This window comes from Cervus elaphus, chromosome 8 (genome assembly GCF_910594005.1).
Source record: "Cervus elaphus chromosome 8, mCerEla1.1, whole genome shotgun sequence".
NCBI lineage: Eukaryota > Metazoa > Chordata > Mammalia > Artiodactyla > Cervidae > Cervus > Cervus elaphus.
The window spans coordinates 30741915-30764007 of NC_057822.1; the positions used below are offsets into that span (position 1 = coordinate 30741915).

At 40.5% G+C, this 22093-nt stretch overlaps 1 protein-coding gene across 1 annotated transcript in view; it reads left to right on the plus strand.

Annotated features, from left to right (window-relative positions):
* Window positions 1-10468, plus strand: part of MREG (melanoregulin) — a 68696-nt gene extending 58228 nt beyond the window's left edge. The window contains exons 3-5 of the mRNA XM_043910117.1: window positions 5857-5947; window positions 7047-7210; window positions 8472-10468. Of these exons, the coding sequence (XP_043766052.1) occupies window positions 5857-5947; window positions 7047-7210; window positions 8472-8606 (390 nt within the window). The 3' untranslated portion in view covers window positions 8607-10468. The remainder of the gene's footprint in view (window positions 1-5856; window positions 5948-7046; window positions 7211-8471) is intronic.
* The last annotated feature ends 11625 nt before the right edge of the window (window positions 10469-22093 follow it).

Here is a 22093-nt window from a genome sequence, read left to right on the forward strand (position 1 = left end):
ATATATCACATGTCTTTTTCTTACTTATTTACCTGCAGAATGAAAGAAAATGAAATGGGAGAAGCAGTCAGTATTTTTTTTTTAATATCTTTTGGAAACTTCATTTTGAATAGAAAGTAGCATAAGATGATCCAAACTGGTGAAAGTTGAAAGGAAAGAGATAGCAGTTACAATGTTCAAAGAATTCATTTTATCAAAAAGCTGTCACTTGCAAGTAAAAGTGTTTGACTACTCTGTACCTTGTAGTTCCTTGAGTTAGATGTTTAATGTTATTATAGCCACAGTCGTATGGAGTCTTCTTTTAGTGTGGATGTTGAGTTGAAGTGGGAATTCCCATAGGGATGTTCACAGTGTATGATACATGTGGATACTTGGGGCGATATAGCTATTCCATCTTTCTCTCTCTCTCATTGCAAGGGAGGAGAACAACTGGGGACACAGATTCTCACTAGCATTTGCACAGATCACGATCTGTTCCCTGGGACTGGCACATTGCAGCCCCAAATAAAATCTGGGTTCCAGTAGCAAAAAAGAAAGACATAATGCAGACCCTGGGGTAACTGTTCAGTCTGCCATAAGCAGATGCTTGATGTTTGCTTCTCCAAGACCTGTTTTCTCCTTCCCTCATCAATCTATCAAGTTTGTCCCAAATTTCCTTTGGAGAGAACAGTTACATTCTCAGTTCTAAGAGTGGACACTGATTCAGTTCAGTTCAGTTGTTCAGTCATGTCCAACTCTTTGTGACCCCATGGACTGCAGCACGCCAGGCTTCCCTGTCCATCACCAGTTCCCAGAGCTTGCTCAGGCTCATGTCCATCGAGTTGGTGATGCCATCCAACCATCTCATCCTCTGTCATCCCCTTCTCCTCCTGCCTTCAGTCTTTCCCAGCATCAAGGTTTTTTCCAATGGGTCAGTTCTTTGCATCAGGTGACCAAAGGATTTGAGTTTCAGCTTCAGCATCAGTCCTTCCAGTGGATATTCAGTACTGATTTTGATAGGTTTGATCTCCTTGCTTAGAGTCTTCTCCAGCACCACAGCTCAAACAGGACACTGATTGGCTTAAGCTAATAAACTCAACCCTGGCTAGATATTAGAACCAATAAGAAACTATTTAAAAATATCTGTGCATGGGACCCACCTCTCAGAGCAATAAAATCAGAATCCTTTGAAGGGGTGCTTGGCTTGAAATCCAATAACATAAGCCAATCAGCATATCCCATTGGCTCAAGGATGGTCACATAACCCAGCTCAAGCCAAGTAGATGCAGCAAGTTTTCATTTTATGCCCTCTGTTCTCTTTGAATTTTTATTTCTTTGTGTTTATATTATTTGTATAATTAAAAATAAATTGATCTCTTTTGAGGTTGCTCCTAGAAGTATAAGGTGATTTTAAAGTATATGTCATCTATTGTTAGAGTTCATTTCTTTAAATGTACAAATCTCCAGGAAGAAGTAAGAAGTATTTTTTAACTGTGCCATGTATCCACAACCTCACAATAACACAGAACAAGTGTGAATAAAATGTTTTAATTTTATGTATGAGAAAATGACCCCTGGAGCTTGAATCAGAGCTCAAGGTCAGGACCAGTTCGTGGGATGGAAGAGCTGCAGGAGAGCTGGCTCCTGACAGTGGAAGCCGATTGTGGTTTGCTCTGCTTTTCATGTTTGACCTCAGCCTTCCTCTCTAGCAGCTCTAATCTGATCTGGCCAACAACTAGAGAGGAGAAAGACCTCAAGGATTCAGCTAAGTATCTTCAGTTGCTCTTTGTCAGACGTTTTTGGGTTTGACTTGGTTCCCAGATATCTTGTGAAATTAAATTTGCATGATTTTTTTGATTACACCTCTGCTAATGTATTCATTGTTTAACTTTCAGGCCATGGCATCACAATGACCACATTGCATTACTTCAGAAGTTATGAGTAAACAAAGATTGTTTTAGAAAATAAGAGTTTAGCTTTTTATGTCTAGTTAATTTGAGTGTCAAGTCACTTATGAAGAATATTTGACTTGTTATTTTCAAGTTATTTATCTGAAGAAAACTGGTGCAATTTTTACAATGTAGAAGGATATCATAAGACTCGTTTTCTCTAATACTAAGGAATAAATGAGTTAGTTTCTTTAGTTGTGGGTAAGATTTTGTTCATCACCATTTCTTATTTGCTACTTTTAGATTCTGTTCTTTGGGATCATATGTTAAAAAGAAATTCAAATCCCCTCTTATCATTTATTTTTTCAAAAACCAGTTCTTTGTTAAAACTCTGCCCAGGTTACTTCTGGTTTTAGAGCTTTAAGTTTTGCACAGAGCTTTTGGATGCTTTCATATATGATTATCCATGACTATTGTGTCAAAAGAAGACAGTGGATAATGTGGATTTATGAAATGTGCAGTTTCATTCTGTTAATCTTAACAGGCACTTATCACATGCATCCATCCTCAGCAGATTTTAAAATGTTGCATTGTTGCTTCTCCTTGACAGTTTATCAGAGGAACAGACAGTGAAATGGAATGAGTTTGTGTAACATTAAGTGTTAGTGTCTAGGAATAGCAAAATAATCGACAGATGGACAGCAAGAAAAGAAAGATTAAAAAAAAAATCTGAAGCCTGGATTACCCAATGATGAATGTGTGTCTGAAAAAGAGAGATTTGGCTACACTTAATTCAGGACAGAAGTTCTTACCATAAGCCCAAGGAGCTAAAGAAGAATTAGCAGAGACTTTCCATTGCGAGGTAATGAAGCCACCTAGTGGTTTGTTAGATAATTTAAGGTTATGTGAATGTATAAAGTGTCTTACTTGCGAATTGATTGGGTGGGTCTCTATCAAGCATGAATAGGACTCGGATCACTTGTCATTTAGTCTGGCAAGGAGGGTCAGTTTCATTGAGAATAAGCACAGCGCTGCTCTGTGTAATCTTTTATATATTTATAATCTTTTTTTAAATCATAAAGGACTTAAGTTAACTCACATGAAACTACAATGAGAGCACAAACTAGAAAAGAGAAAAAAGATACAAAAAGTAGTAAAAATTTCTGATAATTCAAAAATGTTTTCAAGATTCTGTACATTTTCCATGATAGGATTCTACGTTTTCAGGAAAGCATGGAAACCGATCAGTTATAAAAATTCAGTGTTCAGAACAGTGAAATAATTTTGGGGGAAAGCAAAATCCTACCTGATGTCAAGAACAGAGAAATGTTTTTTTCTGAAGGTCCTCACCGATGAGGTACTGCCTCATGCCATGTATAATACCCTCAGTCCTTGTAATGGAAATCATCCCGAGTCTTGGAATATTGTTTCTTAGCTGTGCCTGGAGGAGAATGTGCACCAAGCTCTGTTTTCAGGGCTTGCATTAAAGCGTTTGATCCTCATAATAAGCCCGAGAGGAAGGCAGTATTATTATCCCATAGTGCAGATTAGGCCAGTGACATGCTGTGTCACTTTATGAACCTGCCCAAAGTTAGGCTCTTAGTGAGAATGGAACTGGAATTCAGACCCTCTGCGCTTTTTTCCAAGATGCTGTGTATACTGAATGACACGTCCCGTGAAAATGGCAGTGCCGTACTGAATACTTGGACGGTCTGCAGGGCGCTGGTTAGGAGCGCTTTGACATGGTGCCCAGGACGCGGTGTGGACTGCACACTTCTGAGATGACCCAGCTAACGTTGCCCTCCGGTGTCGCAGGCTTCTCCCTGACTCCAGTCCCTGCACACTCATGCATATGCATGTGCATTCACACCTTTGATCAAAAACAGAGGACCAGGCAAGAGGATTCAGACTCACCACTTCCTGACTGATGAAAAACAGCTGAAATTCATGACCTTTTAAAACAGTTTTATTGAAGTACAGTTGATTTACAATGTTGTGTTAATTTCTGCTGTATAGCAAAGCAGTTCATTCATTATATGTATATACATTCCTTTTCATATTCTTTTCTATTATGGTTTATCACAAAATATTGAATATAGTTCCCTGTGCTATACAGTAAGACCTTGTTCAGCCATTCTATGTATACCAGTTTGCATCTGCTAACCCCAGACTCCTAATCCATCCCTTCCCGCTCCCCTCTCCTTGGCAACCACCAGTCTGTTCTCTATGTCCACAATTCTGTTTCTGTTCCATAGATACGTTCATTTGTGTCATATTTTAGATTCCACATATAAGTGATACCAGAGAGTATTTGTCTTTCTTTATAAGTGATACCAGAGAGTATTTGTCTTTCTTTCTGACTTATTTCACTTCGTATGATAGTCTCTAGGTCCATCCATGTTGCTGCAAATGGCATTATTTCATTCTCTTTTATAATGGCTGAGTAGTGTTCTGTTGTATACATGTACCACATCATCTTTATACATTCCTCTGTCGATGGGCATTTAGGTTGTTTCCATGTTTTGGCTGTTGTGAACTATAGTTTGTGAAATCCATGACCTTCTGATGGCTTTGTACCTTCAGATACAAGATTTAAAATGCAGTCATAACCAAATCTGCTTTATTTTGCTAGTTTTTCTTTCTTAGAGTGGTATCTATAAATGTTTGGGGATGGAAGCTAAATTGATTTCTCTTAACCAGTCATGAAAGTTGATTAGGGATGAGCAAGGCAAGCCTGGCAACACTGAAACGTTTTCAGTTAGAGGAGTCAAAATACCATATAATCTGAGTCTCAACTTGAGCATTTAGAATGATGCTCTTTTAAGCTGTACTTTAGCATAATTGTATGACTAATTTCTTGCAAAGCAGAAAAGATATACTCTATAAAATGAATTTTCCATATAGATAAGGCTCCTTGAAAACAAATTTCCATGGTGTTTAAAAGAAATCCATAGCTCAGTAAAGATTCTAATGTTCCTGAAAGATTTAAGTTCTGTTTGAGGAGCTGAAGCTCAATATTTTGGCCACCTGATGCGTAGAGCCGGTTCATTAGAAAAGACCCTGATGCTGGGAAAGATTAACAGCAGCAGCAGAAGGGGATGACAGAGGATGAGATGGTTGGATGGCACCACCGACTCAATGGACATGAGTTTGAGCACGCTCTGGGAGATGGTGAAGGACAGGGATGCCTGGCATCCACGGGGTTGCAAAGAGTCGGATATGACTCAGTGACTGAACACCACCAATGATGACCTACTACCCATAAGGTTGAAGTATTCAGAAAGATAACCTTTTAAGAGTTCTGCTGAGTGCTTGAAAGTTTATCCTGTCTTGGGAATATAAATGAAAGAGCAATGCTGTAATACGATAAAGGAAACATTGGCTGGAAATCAAGAAACTTGGGATTCCCAACTCCACTGTATTCTGATAGCAAAGGAAGATACAAATTCTTTGGGTGTCATTTTTTCTCAGAAACTTCTGAGTCAGACCTGGGTTCAAATACCAATTCCAGTACCTATTAGCTGGATGATATTGTATTAGCTAGGTAAACTTTCTGGGTGTCAGTTTATTTATCTATAAAAAGTCTTTAGTAATACTGTGTGCAGGTATTTTATATATAAAAGTGTGCCGATATTTTATATATAAAAGTTTTTTTTAATACCTTCAATCTTTATAACATTCTTAAATGGAATATTCACTGTTGTTATCCCCACTTTATAGGTGCTATCACTGTAGTTGGGAAATTAGATAATGTGAAGAGGTTACTTAGGACAGTTTCTGAGATGTGTTACCTGGTACATGATATTCCAGACATGGAGGTGATGTATTCCTGCTGACTTCATCTCACCCAACTCCTTCTTCCTTTTGGGATATGCCTTGAAGATTAGTGAAGAGGAGAACCACACGCATTAACAAGTTAACTTTGGGAATTAGATAGAGATTTAGGCCAAAGTGTAAAAATAAAACTGAACTTTAATTTTTCCTACAGGAGTGGCAAAAACTCAATTATGATATCTACACCCTGCGGCAGATTCGAAGGGAAGTGAGAAGTAGATGGAAACGCATTTTAGAAGATTTAGGTGAGTCTAAAAGTGATTATAAAATGGCAAATATAACCAGTTGTGGTTATTCTTCTTTACTTCTTCCAGCCTGGTTTTTATAAAAGGAATGTCAATAACTGACTGATTAAGGCTACTGTGTACTAATTATTTTCCCAATGCCATCCTCTCTGTATCCTCCGGCATACACATCTGATGTTTCTGTTATCATCAGCCCTTGTCTTGAGGACATATTTTGCCATGTGTTACCCCATCTGTCTTCAGTATCAAGTAGCACAGGGCAGTGAAATCATATGGGACATTCATTCAATCAAGATCATTGAATTGGGGGGCACTGTACATTGATTGATTTAAATGGAGTGATTTGCCAATTACTCATAGATTTATAAGATAGAGCAGATTGGGAGAAATATTATTTGTAAGAGAGGCAGCAAATACCTGTGGTATTAGAGTAGCTACTGGGTATTGATTTTTCTTAATTCTGCCAGGGTTGTAATTCAGTAAATATGGCCCTCACATGATAAAGAAGCTTGTTTTCATGTTCACAAAAAATGAATTTATCAATTTTGAAGTCCTCAGTCCTTCTCCTTTGAAAGAGAACATTACACCTTGGCATTATAACTTTGCAAATGTGGGTACCAAGTTGCTGTCCCCTGTTACTTATATTATGCTTGTATTAAATCTATGAGTCTTTTAGACCTTTGTACAAGTAATTTAGCCAACCAACAATATTGCCCTGGGGGAGGGAATCTGGGCTTGGAGGAGTGTGGACCTGAAGATGACCATTTTGCAGGTTGAGGGGGCAAGTAGGAATTCTGGGGACAGGGGAGGAGGTGGGGAAGGGGAGGAGGGTTTCCAAAAGGGGGTGGCAGGCAGTCAGTAGGTGAGTAGCAGAGGCTTAACTTGGAGGGATAAGTAACAAAGAAAATTTGATACGAAGAAACCGCAAAAGCATTTTGATTAAAGACCCGACCAACCTCACTGAGCTGCAGGGCAGCAAAGGGAGTGGGCTTCAGTTTCCTCGCATTTGCTCCAAAGCCATCGACGGGTCCCCTCACCCCTTGCAGGTCTGTTGTCTCCTCGTGACTGCTTCACACGAGGGTTTAATTTCTTTACACAGGTTTTCAAAGAGAAGCAGACTCTTTGTTGGCAGTGACAAAACTTAGCACCATCAGTGATTCTAAAAACACAAGGAAAGCTCGGGAAATACTGCTGAGACTGGCTGAAGAGACCAGTATTTTCCCAACCAGTTGGGAGCTCTCGGAGAGATATCTCTTTGTTATGGTAAGTGTCCATCTGCTTATTTTTTTGTAATTTTTTAAAAATTAATTTTTATTAGAGTATAGATGCTTTTGTCCTTTTGGAGGGTGTCTCAGATGGTAAAGAATCCGCCTGCCATCCAGAAGATTTCAGAGACCAGATTCTGGCCTTGGGTTGGGAAGATCCCCTGGAGAAGGGAATGGCAACCCACTTCAGTATTCTTGCCTGGAGAATCCCATGGGCAGAGGAGCCTGGCAGGCTATAGTCCATAGGATTGCACAGAGTCAGACACGAATGAAGCAGCTTATCTCATGTAGTTGCTTTAAAATGTATTGGTAGAACACTGAATCGAGTTTCCTGAGCTATACCGTAGGTCCTTATTAGTTAATCTATTTTATGAATAGTATCAATAGTGTATATACGTCAATCTCAGCCTCCCAATTCATCCCACTCACTCCCCTTTCCCTCTCGTTGGTGTCCATACATTTGTTTTCTGTATCTTTGTCTCTATTTCTGTTTTGCAAATAAGATCATCTGTACCATTTTTCTAGATTCCACATACATGCATTCATATATAATATTTGTTTCTCTCTTTCTGACTTACTTCCCTCTGAATGACAGGCCTTTAGGTCCATCCACATCTCTGCAAATCATCCAATTTTGTTCCTTTTTATGGCTGAGTAATATTCCATTGTTTAGATGTACCGCACCTTCTTTATCCAGTCCTCTGTTAATGGACATTTAGGTTCCTGATTTTGCTTTAAATTTTTGCTTCTCTGTTAATCTATATACTTACTCATCATTCTGACCCCATGAACTTCACCATGGTATGAGGTGTGGCAGATGGTGCTGACATCTTATGCCTCGGTGTCCAGTGGCCAGCACATCATAATCATTTGGAGGGCTTTTAAAATTCAGGTTTCTGGAATATGCTTAGACCAGTTGAGACTTGGGTTGTAGTTCAAGAATCTGTATTTTTCAGCCAATTTTGTTGTGCAGTCAGCTTTTTGAACCGTTTTTAGATCAAAGAGATGTGAGAAATAGTGGGTATACAGCCTAAGATTGAAAAATGATTTGAAAAGACTCTAAGAGCCAGGGGAATGTTTCCTGAGAATGTAAGTGATTAAGGAGTGTCTCTAAATTTGTTGAGAAATATTTAATAAATGTTTTACTCACTCATTGTTATTTCTAGATGGATGTGCTTTTAGATGAATTTTGCCACAGACATGGCTTTGTTTCCATTTTGACAACAATTTTTGTTTTTAATTTTTTAATTTTTTGGCAGGACCGTCTCATTGCACTTGATGCTGCAGAAGAGTTCTTTAAAATTGCCAGTCGAACTTACCCCAAGAAGGCTGGGGTCCCATGCCTGGCAGATGGCCGGAAAGAACTGCACTACTTTCCTTTTCCAAGTCCCTAAAGGAGAAGCTTCAAGGCAGAATGGGAATTCTTCCACTGGACCTCAACAACCAACCAAAGTTGGGCAAATGTGTGCAAACAAGAATGAGCAAGAAGAGAGCTAGCTAAGAGAAAAAGGATTTTTGAATCCTCCTAAAACCTAAGAGTTTGGATAGCTGGTCATCATGAAACTCCATGAAATGTTGAGGTTGCATTGAAACATCTTGGTGATCTTGCATCAAAGAGTTGGTCAGTGGGCTGTTTTATCATGGGTGATTAGATTCTTTTGCCCCCATTTTTATAAGTAAACGGCAACCCACTCCAGTATTCTTGCCTGGAGAATCCCAGGGACAGAGGAGCCTAGTGCCGTCTACGGGGTTGCACAGAGTCGGACATGACTGAAGCGACTTAGCAGCAGCAGCCCCCATTTTGGTTTTGGTTGTACAATGAGCTTTGACCACTGATCCTATTAGGAGAATGGGATATTCCAGTTAATAAAATAAGATTACTGGAGCCATCATTGAGCCCAAATATGGATTACCAATTTTTAAATAACTGTTATATAATACAGGCTAACACCAAAACACTACCAGACATGATGTGACCTTCCTTGATTTTGGAGCACCTACAGAACCTTGGAGGTGTTTGGGGCATCCATTGGATAATATCCAGAAGTTTAGGTGTACCAAATAATAGAAATATCTAGGAGTGCTGCTCAGGAGGGAGTCCTAAGTAGAATGATCCCAAGTAGAACTCCATGTAAAAAGCTTTGTCTTCAGTTGTGGTACAGGCATCTCAAATTTTTAACATTAGCGATATCTGGTTACCTCGTTTTTGCATAGTGTCCAGCTCTAGTCCACAAGCCCCTGCCTGATATTTTATTGGGGATATTTGACCTTCACTGCCTTCTCTTCTCTTTAGCCTATTTCCAGCTTATTGACTGAAAGTTGGACCTGCCCAGAGTCCTCGCGTGTATATTTGCAAATCTGTAGGCCGTGTTGCATTGAAGAAAGTCATTGCTGAACTTTCTTCCATCCTGAAGATGATTTTCAGAATGGAGCATTTCTGTCAATACAGTCTGCCACAGGTTGAGCGGCTCAGCTTCAAAAGTTAATAGCCCCTTAAGCAAGGAGCTTGCCATGAAATCAGGGTTCATTGTATTGAAAAGAGCTTTTCAGGTTTATCAGTAGATTGCTGAAAATAATAGTAATATTCTTACTTTTACAGATTTTGCTTTTATGACTTCAAGTTTAAAAGTAACTTGTATGTAGTCTGTGCAGGGGATTGTGACTTGAAGATTTCCCTACCCCAACTCGCTCTTTAGGTAGTGAATACTTTGTTTAAAATATTTGTTAAAAAAAAAAAAAATATTTGTTAGAGGAGATCCATGTTATCCATTTATGAGTGCATTGCAGACCAATTAACTGACATGTTTCAGAAAATTTTTTCATAGTTGAATAAGTAAACAAAAAGTTTTATTTTTTAAAATAAATAATACATTTTTATTTTGTTTAGTTCTTAATACCTCTCTCAGGTATTAAGAAAATATGAGAGGTATTTTCTCTCATTTCTGTAGGCTCTTGCAAGATAAACATACAGTGAGACAAACAAACAAAACCAAAAAGAAACCATAAATTAGCAAAATACATTTGAAGATCATACTGTTTTCATCCTTGTCCATGGAATTTGTGTTTTGTCTTTCTCCCTTTTTTGATGTCAAAATAGAGAATATTGTTTGCATCTATAGAAATAGAGAATAAATTGTAACCATAGTCTTTATTTTTGGTAATGAATAAGTAAGGTTAAAACTGTCTCTATGATTATAAAAACTCATGGAATTATCCAGGAAACTTTCATTGCAAAGAATTAAAAAGTTTCTATTTTACTTTTCAGTTGCATGTGTGTTATATTTCCGAGAATAAAGAGGAAACAGATATTCTTTCCTTAATCCCTTTAAATTAAAGGTAAAGAGGCTGAGAGAGATGGGCTTAAGGACCTCTGGTCGTTCTAAAGCCAGTCAAGGGGCCAATCTGTGCTCAGTTCCATTGAGAAGTACTTGAGAGGGGCTTGAGGGTGCCGGAAGCGACCACTTCAGAAGTCACAAGGTGCTCAAGCAGGAACAGGATCCAGGGGTTCATGTGTGTATGCAGGGCAGTTTCAAGTGGTAGGTGGATGGAAAATTTTATATTAATAGTTATTTATTTTAACATGCACCAAGGAAGCGAGGGGGTGGGGACTTCCCTGGTGGCTCAGCGGTAAAGAATCTGCCTGCAATGCAGGAGACCTGGGTTCCATCCCTGGCTCGGGAAGATCCTCTGGAGGAGGGCATGGCAACCCACTCTAGTCCTCTTGCCTGGAGCATCCCATGGACAAAGGAGTCTGACAGGCTGCACTCCATAGGTTGCAGAGGCGGACACGACTGAAGTGACTCAGCAGCAAGAGCGGGGAGGGGGGCTGTAATTTAGCAGATAGAACACGAGATTTCCTATTCCATGAATATAATTACAACCAATAAAAAGTATTTCTGTTTCCTTAAAGGGTCCCCAGGAAGGCAGAGTGGACACACCGACCAAAGTGATAAAGGATGCTTTGGTGAGGAGTCACTAACATCACTGAAAGCTTGGTGTGTCCCTTAGGACAGGGGCTGTTCCAGAAGTGAGCTCACTGGTAGCAATGGGGATGGAAGAAGAGGGGCCCAGTGGCAGGGCTTCACCGTCAGAAGCCAAGTGGGCACAATTATAATATGAGTGACCAGATCTGAAGAGTACCTGTAGAGAGATTTGGCAATGGCTGGTGGAACATGGCCTCTCTAGGGGCAAAATAGATGGGTAGCCAATAAGAATACTCTTCACACTTTACCATCAAAAGATCTCAAGGACAAGGCTAAGAATCCAGCTTTCAGTGCAAGGGACACCAGTTTGACCCCCAGTCCCGGAAGATCCCCATGTGCCACAGGAGAGTTGAACCCGAGAGCCGTAACTACGGAAGCTCATGCACCCTGGGGCTCAAGCTCCGCGACAAGAGAGGCCACTGCAGTGAGAAGCCTCATGCCGCCAGCTAGGGAGTAGCCTCCGCTTAACTGTGACTAGATAAAGCCCTTGCCTAGCAACGAAGACCCAGCACAGCCAAAAATGTATGAATATTAAGAAAAAGATTAAAAGATCTCAAGGATGCATGATCAAGAGATAAGCAGGACACAGATACAGCCAGTTTAATAAAAAGTTACGATCTCTTGCCAGCTTTCCAGACTTGGACTGTTTTCCAGACCCAGAAACTACGGACTGAAAGAAAGACTCGATCTCTTAAGAAGGAAAACTTTGAAACACCACTGCAAGGGGACATGGCAATGCTTCCCCTAGTCCTCCCTCAAAAGGACCTGTGGTTATTTACTGGGATAACTACACTAGGGAAAGGAGTCTACACAGACACACTGCAGACAGGGGACACAAGGTCCAAGTGGACGTAGACACCCAGGGGCAAGAGAATCATTACAGTGTGCGGTTTAGAGTGGGGCACATGGAACGCAGATAATAAATGGAGTCCTACCCCACTTGCCTGGTGGCTCAGACAGTAAAGCGCCTGCCTACAATGCGGGAGACCTGGGTTCAGTCCCTTGGTCGGGAAGATCTGGAGAAGGAAATGGCAACCCATTCCAGTATTCTTGCCTAGAAAATCCCATGGACAGAGGAGCCTGGTAGGCTACAGTCCATGGGTTGCAAAGAGTCGGAATTGACTGAGCGACTTCACTTCTGACCCCACCTCTAACTCACAGTTAGTCAGTTGAGTTCCTGGATCTACCCAGTGGTCATCTCCCCAGTTCCAGATTAAATTCCTGGACAGAACATACTTGGGACTTGGCAGAACCAACATTTGTTTTTTGGCCTATGGGTTAAAAACCAACCTACTGAGAAAGCTAAGTAGAAGACTCTGAAACTGCTTCACTCCCTGGCCAAGATAGTAAACCCAAATTAACATTGGATTCCAGAAAGACAACAGAGATTAGCACACTTAAAGACCTAAAGGATGCAGGAGTGTCGATCCTAATTATAATTCCATTCAATTCACCACTCTGACCCTGAAACCAGATAGATATTGGAGAATGAAAGTGAATTATTGAAAATTCAACTAAGTAGAAGCCTTAGTTGCAGCTACTGAGCTAGATGTGGGATCTTGGTGAGAGTAAATTAACAAGTCTCATCTACAATGTGGGTATTGATCTGGCAGATGCATTCTCTCCATGCCCATCAGAAAGGAAGGTCAGAAATTGCATTCACTTGAGACAGACAACAGTATGCATTTCTGGTATTGCTCCAGAGCTAAGACTCTCCTACCCTTTGTTATACTAAAAAGGATCTGGACCCTCTGGATTATGCAGAGTATCACTTTGGTTATTATATGGTAAAATAATAAATTTATCTAAATTGGTATCATTAGATCTGATAAATGCAAAGTGGAAAATGCACCAGAGGCCTTGAAGAAAGACAGTTCAGAGGATAAGAGAGAAATTCTACAAAGTCTCAGGAGCCTGTCACTTCATTGTAGTTCTTAGGGGTCCAGCGGTCTGCGGTGTGCTGAAACATCCCCTCAAAAGGAAGGTTGAGTTACTTCATTGTACACCTCTTAGGAGCCACCAGAATGCTAGGTAGGCCTCTATGTTGCCTCCTGGAACTACCCCTCATCCCATTTAACTAGATGATGTGAAAAGCTGCCAGCTCTGAATGAGGTCCAGGGCAGGAAAGCACTCCCAAGCAGGTCCGGGCTGTGGCCAAGTGGCCTGACACGTGTAGCTTAGGACCCTGCAGACCCATCACTATTGAAAGTTGGTGATGAAAAAAAGATGCTATGTGGAATTTATGGACAGCTCAATAGGAAAAGGACAATACAGACTCCAAGAGTCCTGGAGTGAGGTCATGCCATTTTCAAGGGATGATTACATATTACTTGAAAAACTGCTCATCATGAATTGGATTTTTGTCAGACCCATGAAAGTGTAAGGTCAAATCTAACAGCAATCTATTTTTTTTTCTGTTATTTTTCAGTATAAGCTATTTAATTTTAGAATAGTTTTAGATTTACAGAAAAGTTGCAGAGGTAGTGCAGAGCATTCCCATATGCCTCATGTCAATTTTCTATTATTATTAACATAGTATAGTACCTGGGGCTTCCGTGGTGACTCAGACAGTAAAGAATCCACCGGCAATGCAGAAAACACAAAAGACACGGGTTTGATCCCTGGGTCAGGAAGATCTGGAGTAGGGAATGGCAACCCACTCCAGTATTGCCTGGAGAATCCAGTGGACAGAGGAGCCTGGCGAGCTACAGTCCATGGGGTCTCAAAGAGTCAGGCATGAATTACCAACTAACAATAACAATAGTACCTTAGAATGGTACATTTGTTATATCTAATGAACCATTATCAGTGCATTATTGTTAACTAAAGTCCAAGTTTATTCAGATACCTTAGTTTTTACCTAATGTCTCTTTCTCTTGCAGGATCCCATCCAGGATATGGTATTCTGTTTGAAAGAAAGTGAAAGTGTTAGCAGCTCAGTTATGTCCAACTCTTTGAGATCCCATGGACTTAGCAAGCCAGTTTCCTCTGTCCATGGGATTTCCTAGGCAAGAATACTGGAGTGGATAACCATTTCCTTCTCCAGGGACTCTTCCCAAACCAGGGATCGAACCCTGGTCTACTGCACGGCAGGCAGATTCTTTACCGTCTGAGCCACCAGGGAAGCCTGTGATGGTTTCTCAGACCTTCCATGCTTTTGGTGACCTTGGCAGTTTTGAGGAGTGCTGTTCAGGAACCTAGGAGGGGAGAGATGATAAGTATTGGTGTGGCTTTGAGACCAGCTGTGGCAGCGGGGCTGTAAGTCATCCAATTAGCCTTTCTTCAGGAAAAGAAATACACCAGATTCCAGGAGGAGTCTCTCCCAGGACGTGCCATGAAAAGCAAGCAGTTCAGGCAGCATGGAGATGCTGTAGTCTGCCCCCTGTGGGACAGAAATATCCATCCCCTCCGCTGCTGGCAGTGTCTGAGATATTGGTGTCTGAGATCTCAGCCAGGTCTCTCTGTAGCAATTGCCATCAACCAGTTAGAGCTGCCTTGTCCAAAGTCGTCCCCCCATTCAGCCCATCCTGCCTCTATGGATGAGTTAGCTGGTGCAGGGGTGGGAAGGGTTATCCTAGCTCTGGAGTTCCCCACTAGATTGATGGAGCCTTTTGTTGCGACAACATCTCAGTAACAATTTTCCCAACCCTGCTGTACATATTTGCTTGCAAACTTCTTGCAGGCCAATCTCCATTTCAGAATCTTTTTCTCAGGAAACCGTATTCTGACAGTATCTGAGTCAACAATACAATATGCAAGTCTGCAGTTGTAGCTAGCACATTCATAGTGATTCTACGTTAATTTTAGTGGAACTATACTGGAGCATTTATCTATTGAAATACATACTACTTCATCATGAGTCATTAAAATGTATTAAACAGGTATCTATCCTTGGTATTAAGGCATTGTTTTTTAAAAGGTTAATTAGGTGGTTATTTGTAAATTCATTTAACATAAATGGTTAAATTATTTATTTATTCCGGCTGTGCTGAGCCTTTGTTGCTGGGCCTGGGATTGTCTCTAGTTGCACTGTGAGGGCTTCTCATTGCAGTGGCTTCTCTCGTGGAGCACCGGCTTTAGGCGCATGGACCCAGTCGTTGCAGCTCTTAGGCTCTGGAGCAGGGGCTCAGTAGTGTTGCTTGGGCTTAGCTGCACATGGGATCTTCCCAGACTAGGGATGTAACTAGTGTGTCCTGCATTGCAAGGTGGATGGATCCTTAACCACTGGGCCACCAGGGAAGCCTGGTTGAATCATTTTTAAAGACCATCATAAAAGTTACCTTTTCCTTACCTAAGACATTAAAGTCAGTAACTTCTGGGAAAGGACTGCATTGACAGCCTCAGAAACTAGTTTTTGTGATTTCTTGCCAGTGATTTCTTACACAGAAAATCTGTTTAAGTTGCATTGAAAGGAGCATAACTCATAATTTCTAAATCATTACTGTGTACAGAGTGAAAATGGCCAGCCACTTTGAACTTTCTTTTACAATGTTTCAAAGAGTGTTATTATTAGCTTTCAGAGTAGTAGTCTATATTTTTCTTTGACAGCCTACAACCGGACATATGGAGTTTCAGTTTTCAACTTCCTTATCAGATGTGTTTAGAACCATGTATGGTTTTCTGTAATCTTAACCTGATTCTCATCCTTTAATCATTTAGTAACTAAATAAGATTTATCTAGTTTTGCTATTCATCTCTATTCTAAGTATTTAGTCATGTTAAATTTATAAAGAGCAGTCTTTTGTACATATGTATGTGTACATATTAATATATTTCTATATTATAAAAAGAATAAAAATAAAATTGTGAGATTTATAAGAGCTAAATAAAGCCCATACATATAGGTCAGTACTCTTTCAAAAACTAACAGCAGTAGTTTTTAGGTAGCAATTTACTTTAAAAAATTCTTCCACATTAATAGTGTGAAGTGTGTAAGTAAACTTTTTATCATATATCTTAGAGACATGTATTTAGCATTTGAAGTATCCTAATCAGGAAACTACTTTCCAATAGGGTTGTTTACTCATTTCAATCATCTTTATCAAAATTTACACCAGAAAGTTCATCAAGTTGCATAAAGAGTTAGGAATGATTTTCCATTTAAAAATGATTTTCCACTTATAAATTATGAAACCACTCAAGATAAATGGTGAGCTAGAAAGACTGACTGACCTCTATCCTTTTTGCAGGATGAGGACATATATACACATATACACTACCGATACTGTGTATAAAATAGACAGCTGATGAGAGCATACTCTACAGTAGAGGGAACTCTACATAACGCACTGTGGTGCCCTGTTAAATGGGAGGAAATCCAAAAGTGAGGGGATGTATGTATACACACGGCTGATTCATTTTGTTGTGCAGTAGGAGCTGACATGACATTGTAAAGCAACTATACTGCAATTAAAATTAATTAATAATAATGAGAAAAGAATCCATTGTAACCAGCAGCGCTGAGGAGCAGAGCACCTTTCTGTCCTTTGTCTGCCTACTTCCAAGTCCTCATACCAAGCTGTTCCACTTTGTTACTGGAATGTTGTTGTGTCTGCCTAAGAATGAAACTTTCACGCAAGTGTCTTTAATGTTTATTTCAATATTGTGGGTGCTAAGAAAAGAAAAAAGGGAGATTTCTTTGGGATTACAGGAAGCCGCTCATAATTCCTGGTTAATGAGTGTTGTTTCTTTAGAAGAATTTGGGCTAAGATCTGCTTTCGCTAGGTTGCAAGTGATGGGAGACAAGACCCACACAGCCTTCATTTTCTCGTAATTGCTGGATATCGCTGATATTTACTCACAGACTGGACATCTGCTGAAAGGTTACAACGATTTAACTCAACTTCTACTATCTTTTAAAAATATAAAAGTAATAGTAAAATAAAGGTAAAATATTTTTTATATAAAAAATATAAAAGTAAATAGTAAAAAAAACAAAACCATGATACTCAAATTCTAATGTGACTATTCAAAACATTTTGGGAGGTTAAAGTTTCAAAACACTTAAAAAAACTTTATTTATTTATTTTACTATTTGACTGCGATCTTTGTTTCTGGGTCTTTGTTGCTTCACGTAGGTTTTCTCTAGTTGCTGCGACCTGGGGCTACTCTTCATTGTGGTGTGCAGGCTTCTTATTGTGGTGGTCTCTCTTGCTGTGGAGCAGTCTCTTAGGTTCTTGGGCTTCGATGGTTGCTGCACGTGGGCTCAGTAGTTGTGGGGCTAGGGCTTAGTTGCTCTGAGATGTGTGGGATTTTCCTGGACTAGGGATCAAACCAGTGTCCCTTGCATTGCAAGGCAGATTCCCAACCATTGGACCACCAGGGAAGCCCTGGTTCATTTTTTATGGGCATATTTGAAATTTGTATGTAGTTATTTTCTGTCCTATTAAATTTAGGTCAGGGGTAATGAGCACCCAGGCCACCCTAAAGGAGATCAGTCCTGGGTGTTCATTGGAAGGACTGATGCTGAAGCTGAAACTCCAATACTTTGGCCACCTCATGCGAAGAGCTGGTTCATTGGAAAAGACCCTGATGCTGGGAGGGATTGGGGGCAGGAGGAGAAAGGGACAACAGAGGATGAGATGGCTGGATGGCATCACTGACTTGATGGACATGAGTTTGAGTAAGCTCTGGGAGTTGGTGATGGACAGGGAGGCTTGGCGTGCTGCGATTCATGGGGTCGCAAAGAGTCAGACACGACTGAGCGACTGAACTGAACTGAACTGAATGAGCACGAATGCTTCCAAGGTAACTGCATAGGGACTGTGGATCAAGGAGAGTTTGTGTTCCTAACTCTAAAGCAGCACTTGCCTGGTGGCTCAGACACTGAAGAATCTGTCTGCAGTGTAGGAGACCTGGGTTTGATCCCCGGGTCAGGGAAGACCCCCTAAAGAAGGGAATGGCAAGCCACTCCAGTATTCTTGCCTGAAGAATTCCATGGACAGAGGAGCGTGGTGGGTTACAGTCCATGGGGTCTCAAAAGAGTCACACACGACTGAGTGATTTTCACTTTTCACTTTACTCTAAAGGAAATACAGTCTCTAGTCTCCTGAGACAGCCCACACATACCCTGTAGAGTGTTTCTCTCTAAATAAATCCACTTCTTACCTAAAAAAAGAAAAAGGAACAGCTACGAATTAGTTCAAATGATTGTTGTCATTGAATAAGGGCTCAGTTCTGTTTGTTATTCTGATTTTTTGGCAAGATCCAAACAAGCATGATTTTAATGCAAATTTTATCCATCTTAAAATATGGTTACTAAGTTTAAAATTTAAAAACATCATGTAAGCCAAAGATATATATATATATATATAAATGGACAGCTTACCCCATTTCACAGATCATAAATATTTTCTGTTACTAAGTACTTTCTGAAAGCATCATTTTTACAAAGCTGCATATTGAGTAGATGTAAGCAATTTTACTGTTCCTGGGGTTCTCAAGGCAAGAATACTGGAGTGGTTTGCCATTCCCTTCTCCAGTGGACCACATTCCGTCAGACCTCTCCACCATGACCCGTCTGTCCTGGGTGGCCCCACACGGCATGGCTTAGTTTCACTGAGTTAGACAAGGCTGTGGTCCTGCGATCAGATGGGCTAGTTGTCTGTGATTGGGGTTTCAGTGCCTACCGTCTTACCTGGGTTTCTCTTACCTTGGACATGGGGTATCTCTTCACAGCTGCTCCAGCAAAGCGAAGCTGCTGCTCCTGACCTTGGGCGTGGGGCAGCTCCTCTCGGTCACCGCTCCTGACCTTGGGCGTGGGGCAGCTCCTCTCGGTCACCGCTCCTGACCTTGGGCGTGGGGCAGCTCCTCTCGGTCACCGCTCCTGACCTTGGGCGTGGGGCAGCTCCTCTCGGTCACCGCTCCTGACCTTGGAAGTGGGGCAGCTCCTGCGCTGCGCAGCTGCCATTCCTGACTCTGCAAGCCAGGCTTCAGCATGCGAGAACCGTGAACTTCCAGATGTACAAGCTGGTTTTAGAAAAGGCAAAGGAACCAGACATCAAATTGACAACATCCGCTGGATCATTGAAAAAGCAAGAGAGTTCCAGAGAAACATCAATTTCTGCTTGATTGACTATGCCAAAGCCTTTGACTCTGTGGGTCACAATAAACTGTGGAAAGGTCTGAAAGAGATGGGAATACCAGACCACCTGACCTGCCTCTTGAGAAAGTATGCAGGTCAGAAAGCAACAGTTAGAACTGGACATGGAATAACAGACTGGTTCCAAATAGGAAAAGGAGTACGTCAAGGCTGTATATTGTCACCCTGCTTATTTAACTTCTATGCAGAGTACATCATGAGGAATGCTGGGCTGGATGAAGCACAAGCTGGAATCAAGATTGCTGGGAGAAATATCAATAACCTCAGATATGCAGACGACACCACCCTTATGGTAGACAGTGAAGAAGAACTAAAGAGCCTCTTGATGAAAGTGAAAGAGGAGAATGGAAAAGTTGGGTTAAAGTTCAACATTCAGAAAACTAAGATCATGGCATCTAGTCCCATCACTTCATGGCAAATAGATGGGGAAACAGTGGAAACAGTGGCTGACTTTTTTTTGGGCTCCAGAATCACTGTAGTTGGTGACTGTAGCCATGAAATTAAAAGACACTTACTCCTTGGAAGGAAAGTTATGACCAACCTAGACAGCATATTAAAAAGCAGAGACATTACTTTGTCAACAAATGTCCATCTATTCAAGGCTATGGTTTTTCCATCGGTCATGTGTGGATGTGAGAGTTGGACCATAAAGAAAGCTGAGTGCCACAGAATTGATGCTTTTGAACTGTGGTGTTGGAGAAGACTCTTGAGAGTCCCTTGGACTGCAAGGAGATCCAACCAGTCCATCCTAAAGGAGATCAGTCCTGGGTGTTCATTGGAAGGACTCATGTTGAAGCTGAAACTCCAATACTTAAGCCACCTGATGCGAAGAGCTGACTCATTTGAAAAGACCCTGATGCTGGGGAAGATTGAGGGCAGGAAGAGAAGGGGACAACAGAGGATGAGATGGTTGGACGGCATCACCGGCTCAATGGACATGGGCTTGGGTATACTCCGGGAGTTAGTGATGGACAGGGAGGCCTGGTTTGCTGCAGGTCATGGGATTGCAAAGAGTCAGACATGCCTGAGTGACTGAACTGACTGGCTGAAGCAATTTTATGATCTTTCATCTATTTTTGGACATGTAGTGGTTGTTTGCAATTTTTCTCTACAACAAACATCTTCATGCGCATTGCTTTCTCCTGTGTTCTTAGTGGAATTACAGAATCAGAACAGGAATACCTAAATCCTATTTGATATACATCATTAAATATTTTCCAAAAAGTTTGTACCAATTTATGCTTTTTCTAGCAATGATGCTTGAGAATATAGTTGCAGCATATCGTTGTCATCATTCAGAGATATACCAAGAAAAAATTGGCAAAGAAAAATGACGGTACCTCCTTGTTGATTTAATTTGCATGTCTATTTATTAGAGTGAGCATTATTCCATATGCTTCTTTACCACTTCTATTTCTTTTGTGATTGGTCTATTTGCTTCTGTTGCCCTCTGTCTACAGGCTGAGCTCCTGTTTTGAAATTGTAACAATGTCAAGCTATAAAGCAAGGCATAAATAAACATCAACACCTGGTTCATGTTTAAAACATCTGTTTTATGGGCTTTTCTTTTCTCTCCTTGTTTTCAGCTTTCATTCTGGGCGTTTTCACTGTCTCACATGGCAGCATCCATAACAGTGGCAAAATGAATTGAAAGGCATCTTTAAACAGGCTTTGATATTGGCTGTGTCTCTTTATTGTGTGGGATGTAATTCTCAAGGATTAAGACTGCTGAAGTTTGACAGCTATATTTTGTGATTGGTTTCTGAATTATTATGAATTGTTTTGAGTTTATAAATGCAGGTTTTAATTCTTTTATTAGGCATCAGACTAATTCTTGGTTTTGAGAGGTCATACTCAAAATTTCAGAGTTCAGAAGGGTCTTTAAAGTTGTCCATTCCAAACTGCTCATTTTGTTGATGAAATTGAGTCCAGATTGCTTCTCCAAAAGCACACAGCTAGCCAGTACAGCACCACCGTCTACTACTTAGGCCTCTGACCCCTGGTTTAATTTCCTTTCCATTTCACCACGCCGCCTTCCTCTTCTATTGTTGCATGTGTTGCTATACTTTGCAATATAATTTGATCCTGATATATCTGAATTCAACTAATGAATGACTGCATTTCTGTATACTCACGTCAGCAATCCATTACAGAAAGTAATTATTTTGCTCTTTCAAGCCTGTTGAAAAATTTTCACAGAGTTGTGGAAAATCTTTATAAATATTGTTTTTATTACTCTTATTCCAAGAGATTATGGAGGTAAGAGTGGGAGCCAAGAAGTAAGAAAAATTAAATCTCCAAATGCTTGCTTTACTAATCATAGAAGCACAAAACTGCTGCCTAGATATTTTATTAGGGGTAACTCTATTAGCATTATTATGGCAGAGGTTCAAATTCAATCTGGGGGCAAAACACTGAACTCATGCTTTCTATCTAAAGGCATTTAATGTTAATAAAATACACACAAAAAAGGAATTGCCAGCATTGTTCTAGAAGCTGAACGTTTACTTTGGGTATCCAGAATATCCCTGTGTGTGTAAGGGTCTGCATCTTTCTTTGTGGCAGCCAAGGAGGTGGCCTATAGGGTCTTGCCTCTCAAATGTAGCAGGGATCTCAGATTTGGCCTAAACTAGTACTTTTCAAACTTGAGGGTCTTGTTAAGTACAAAGGTAGTTGAATTCCACTCATGATAGTGTGATTCTGTAGGATTGGCATGGAGACTGGGAATATTCATTTAATGTACTTTTAACTTTAGGATAGTTTTATTTATTTATTTTTAATATTTATTTATTTCTGA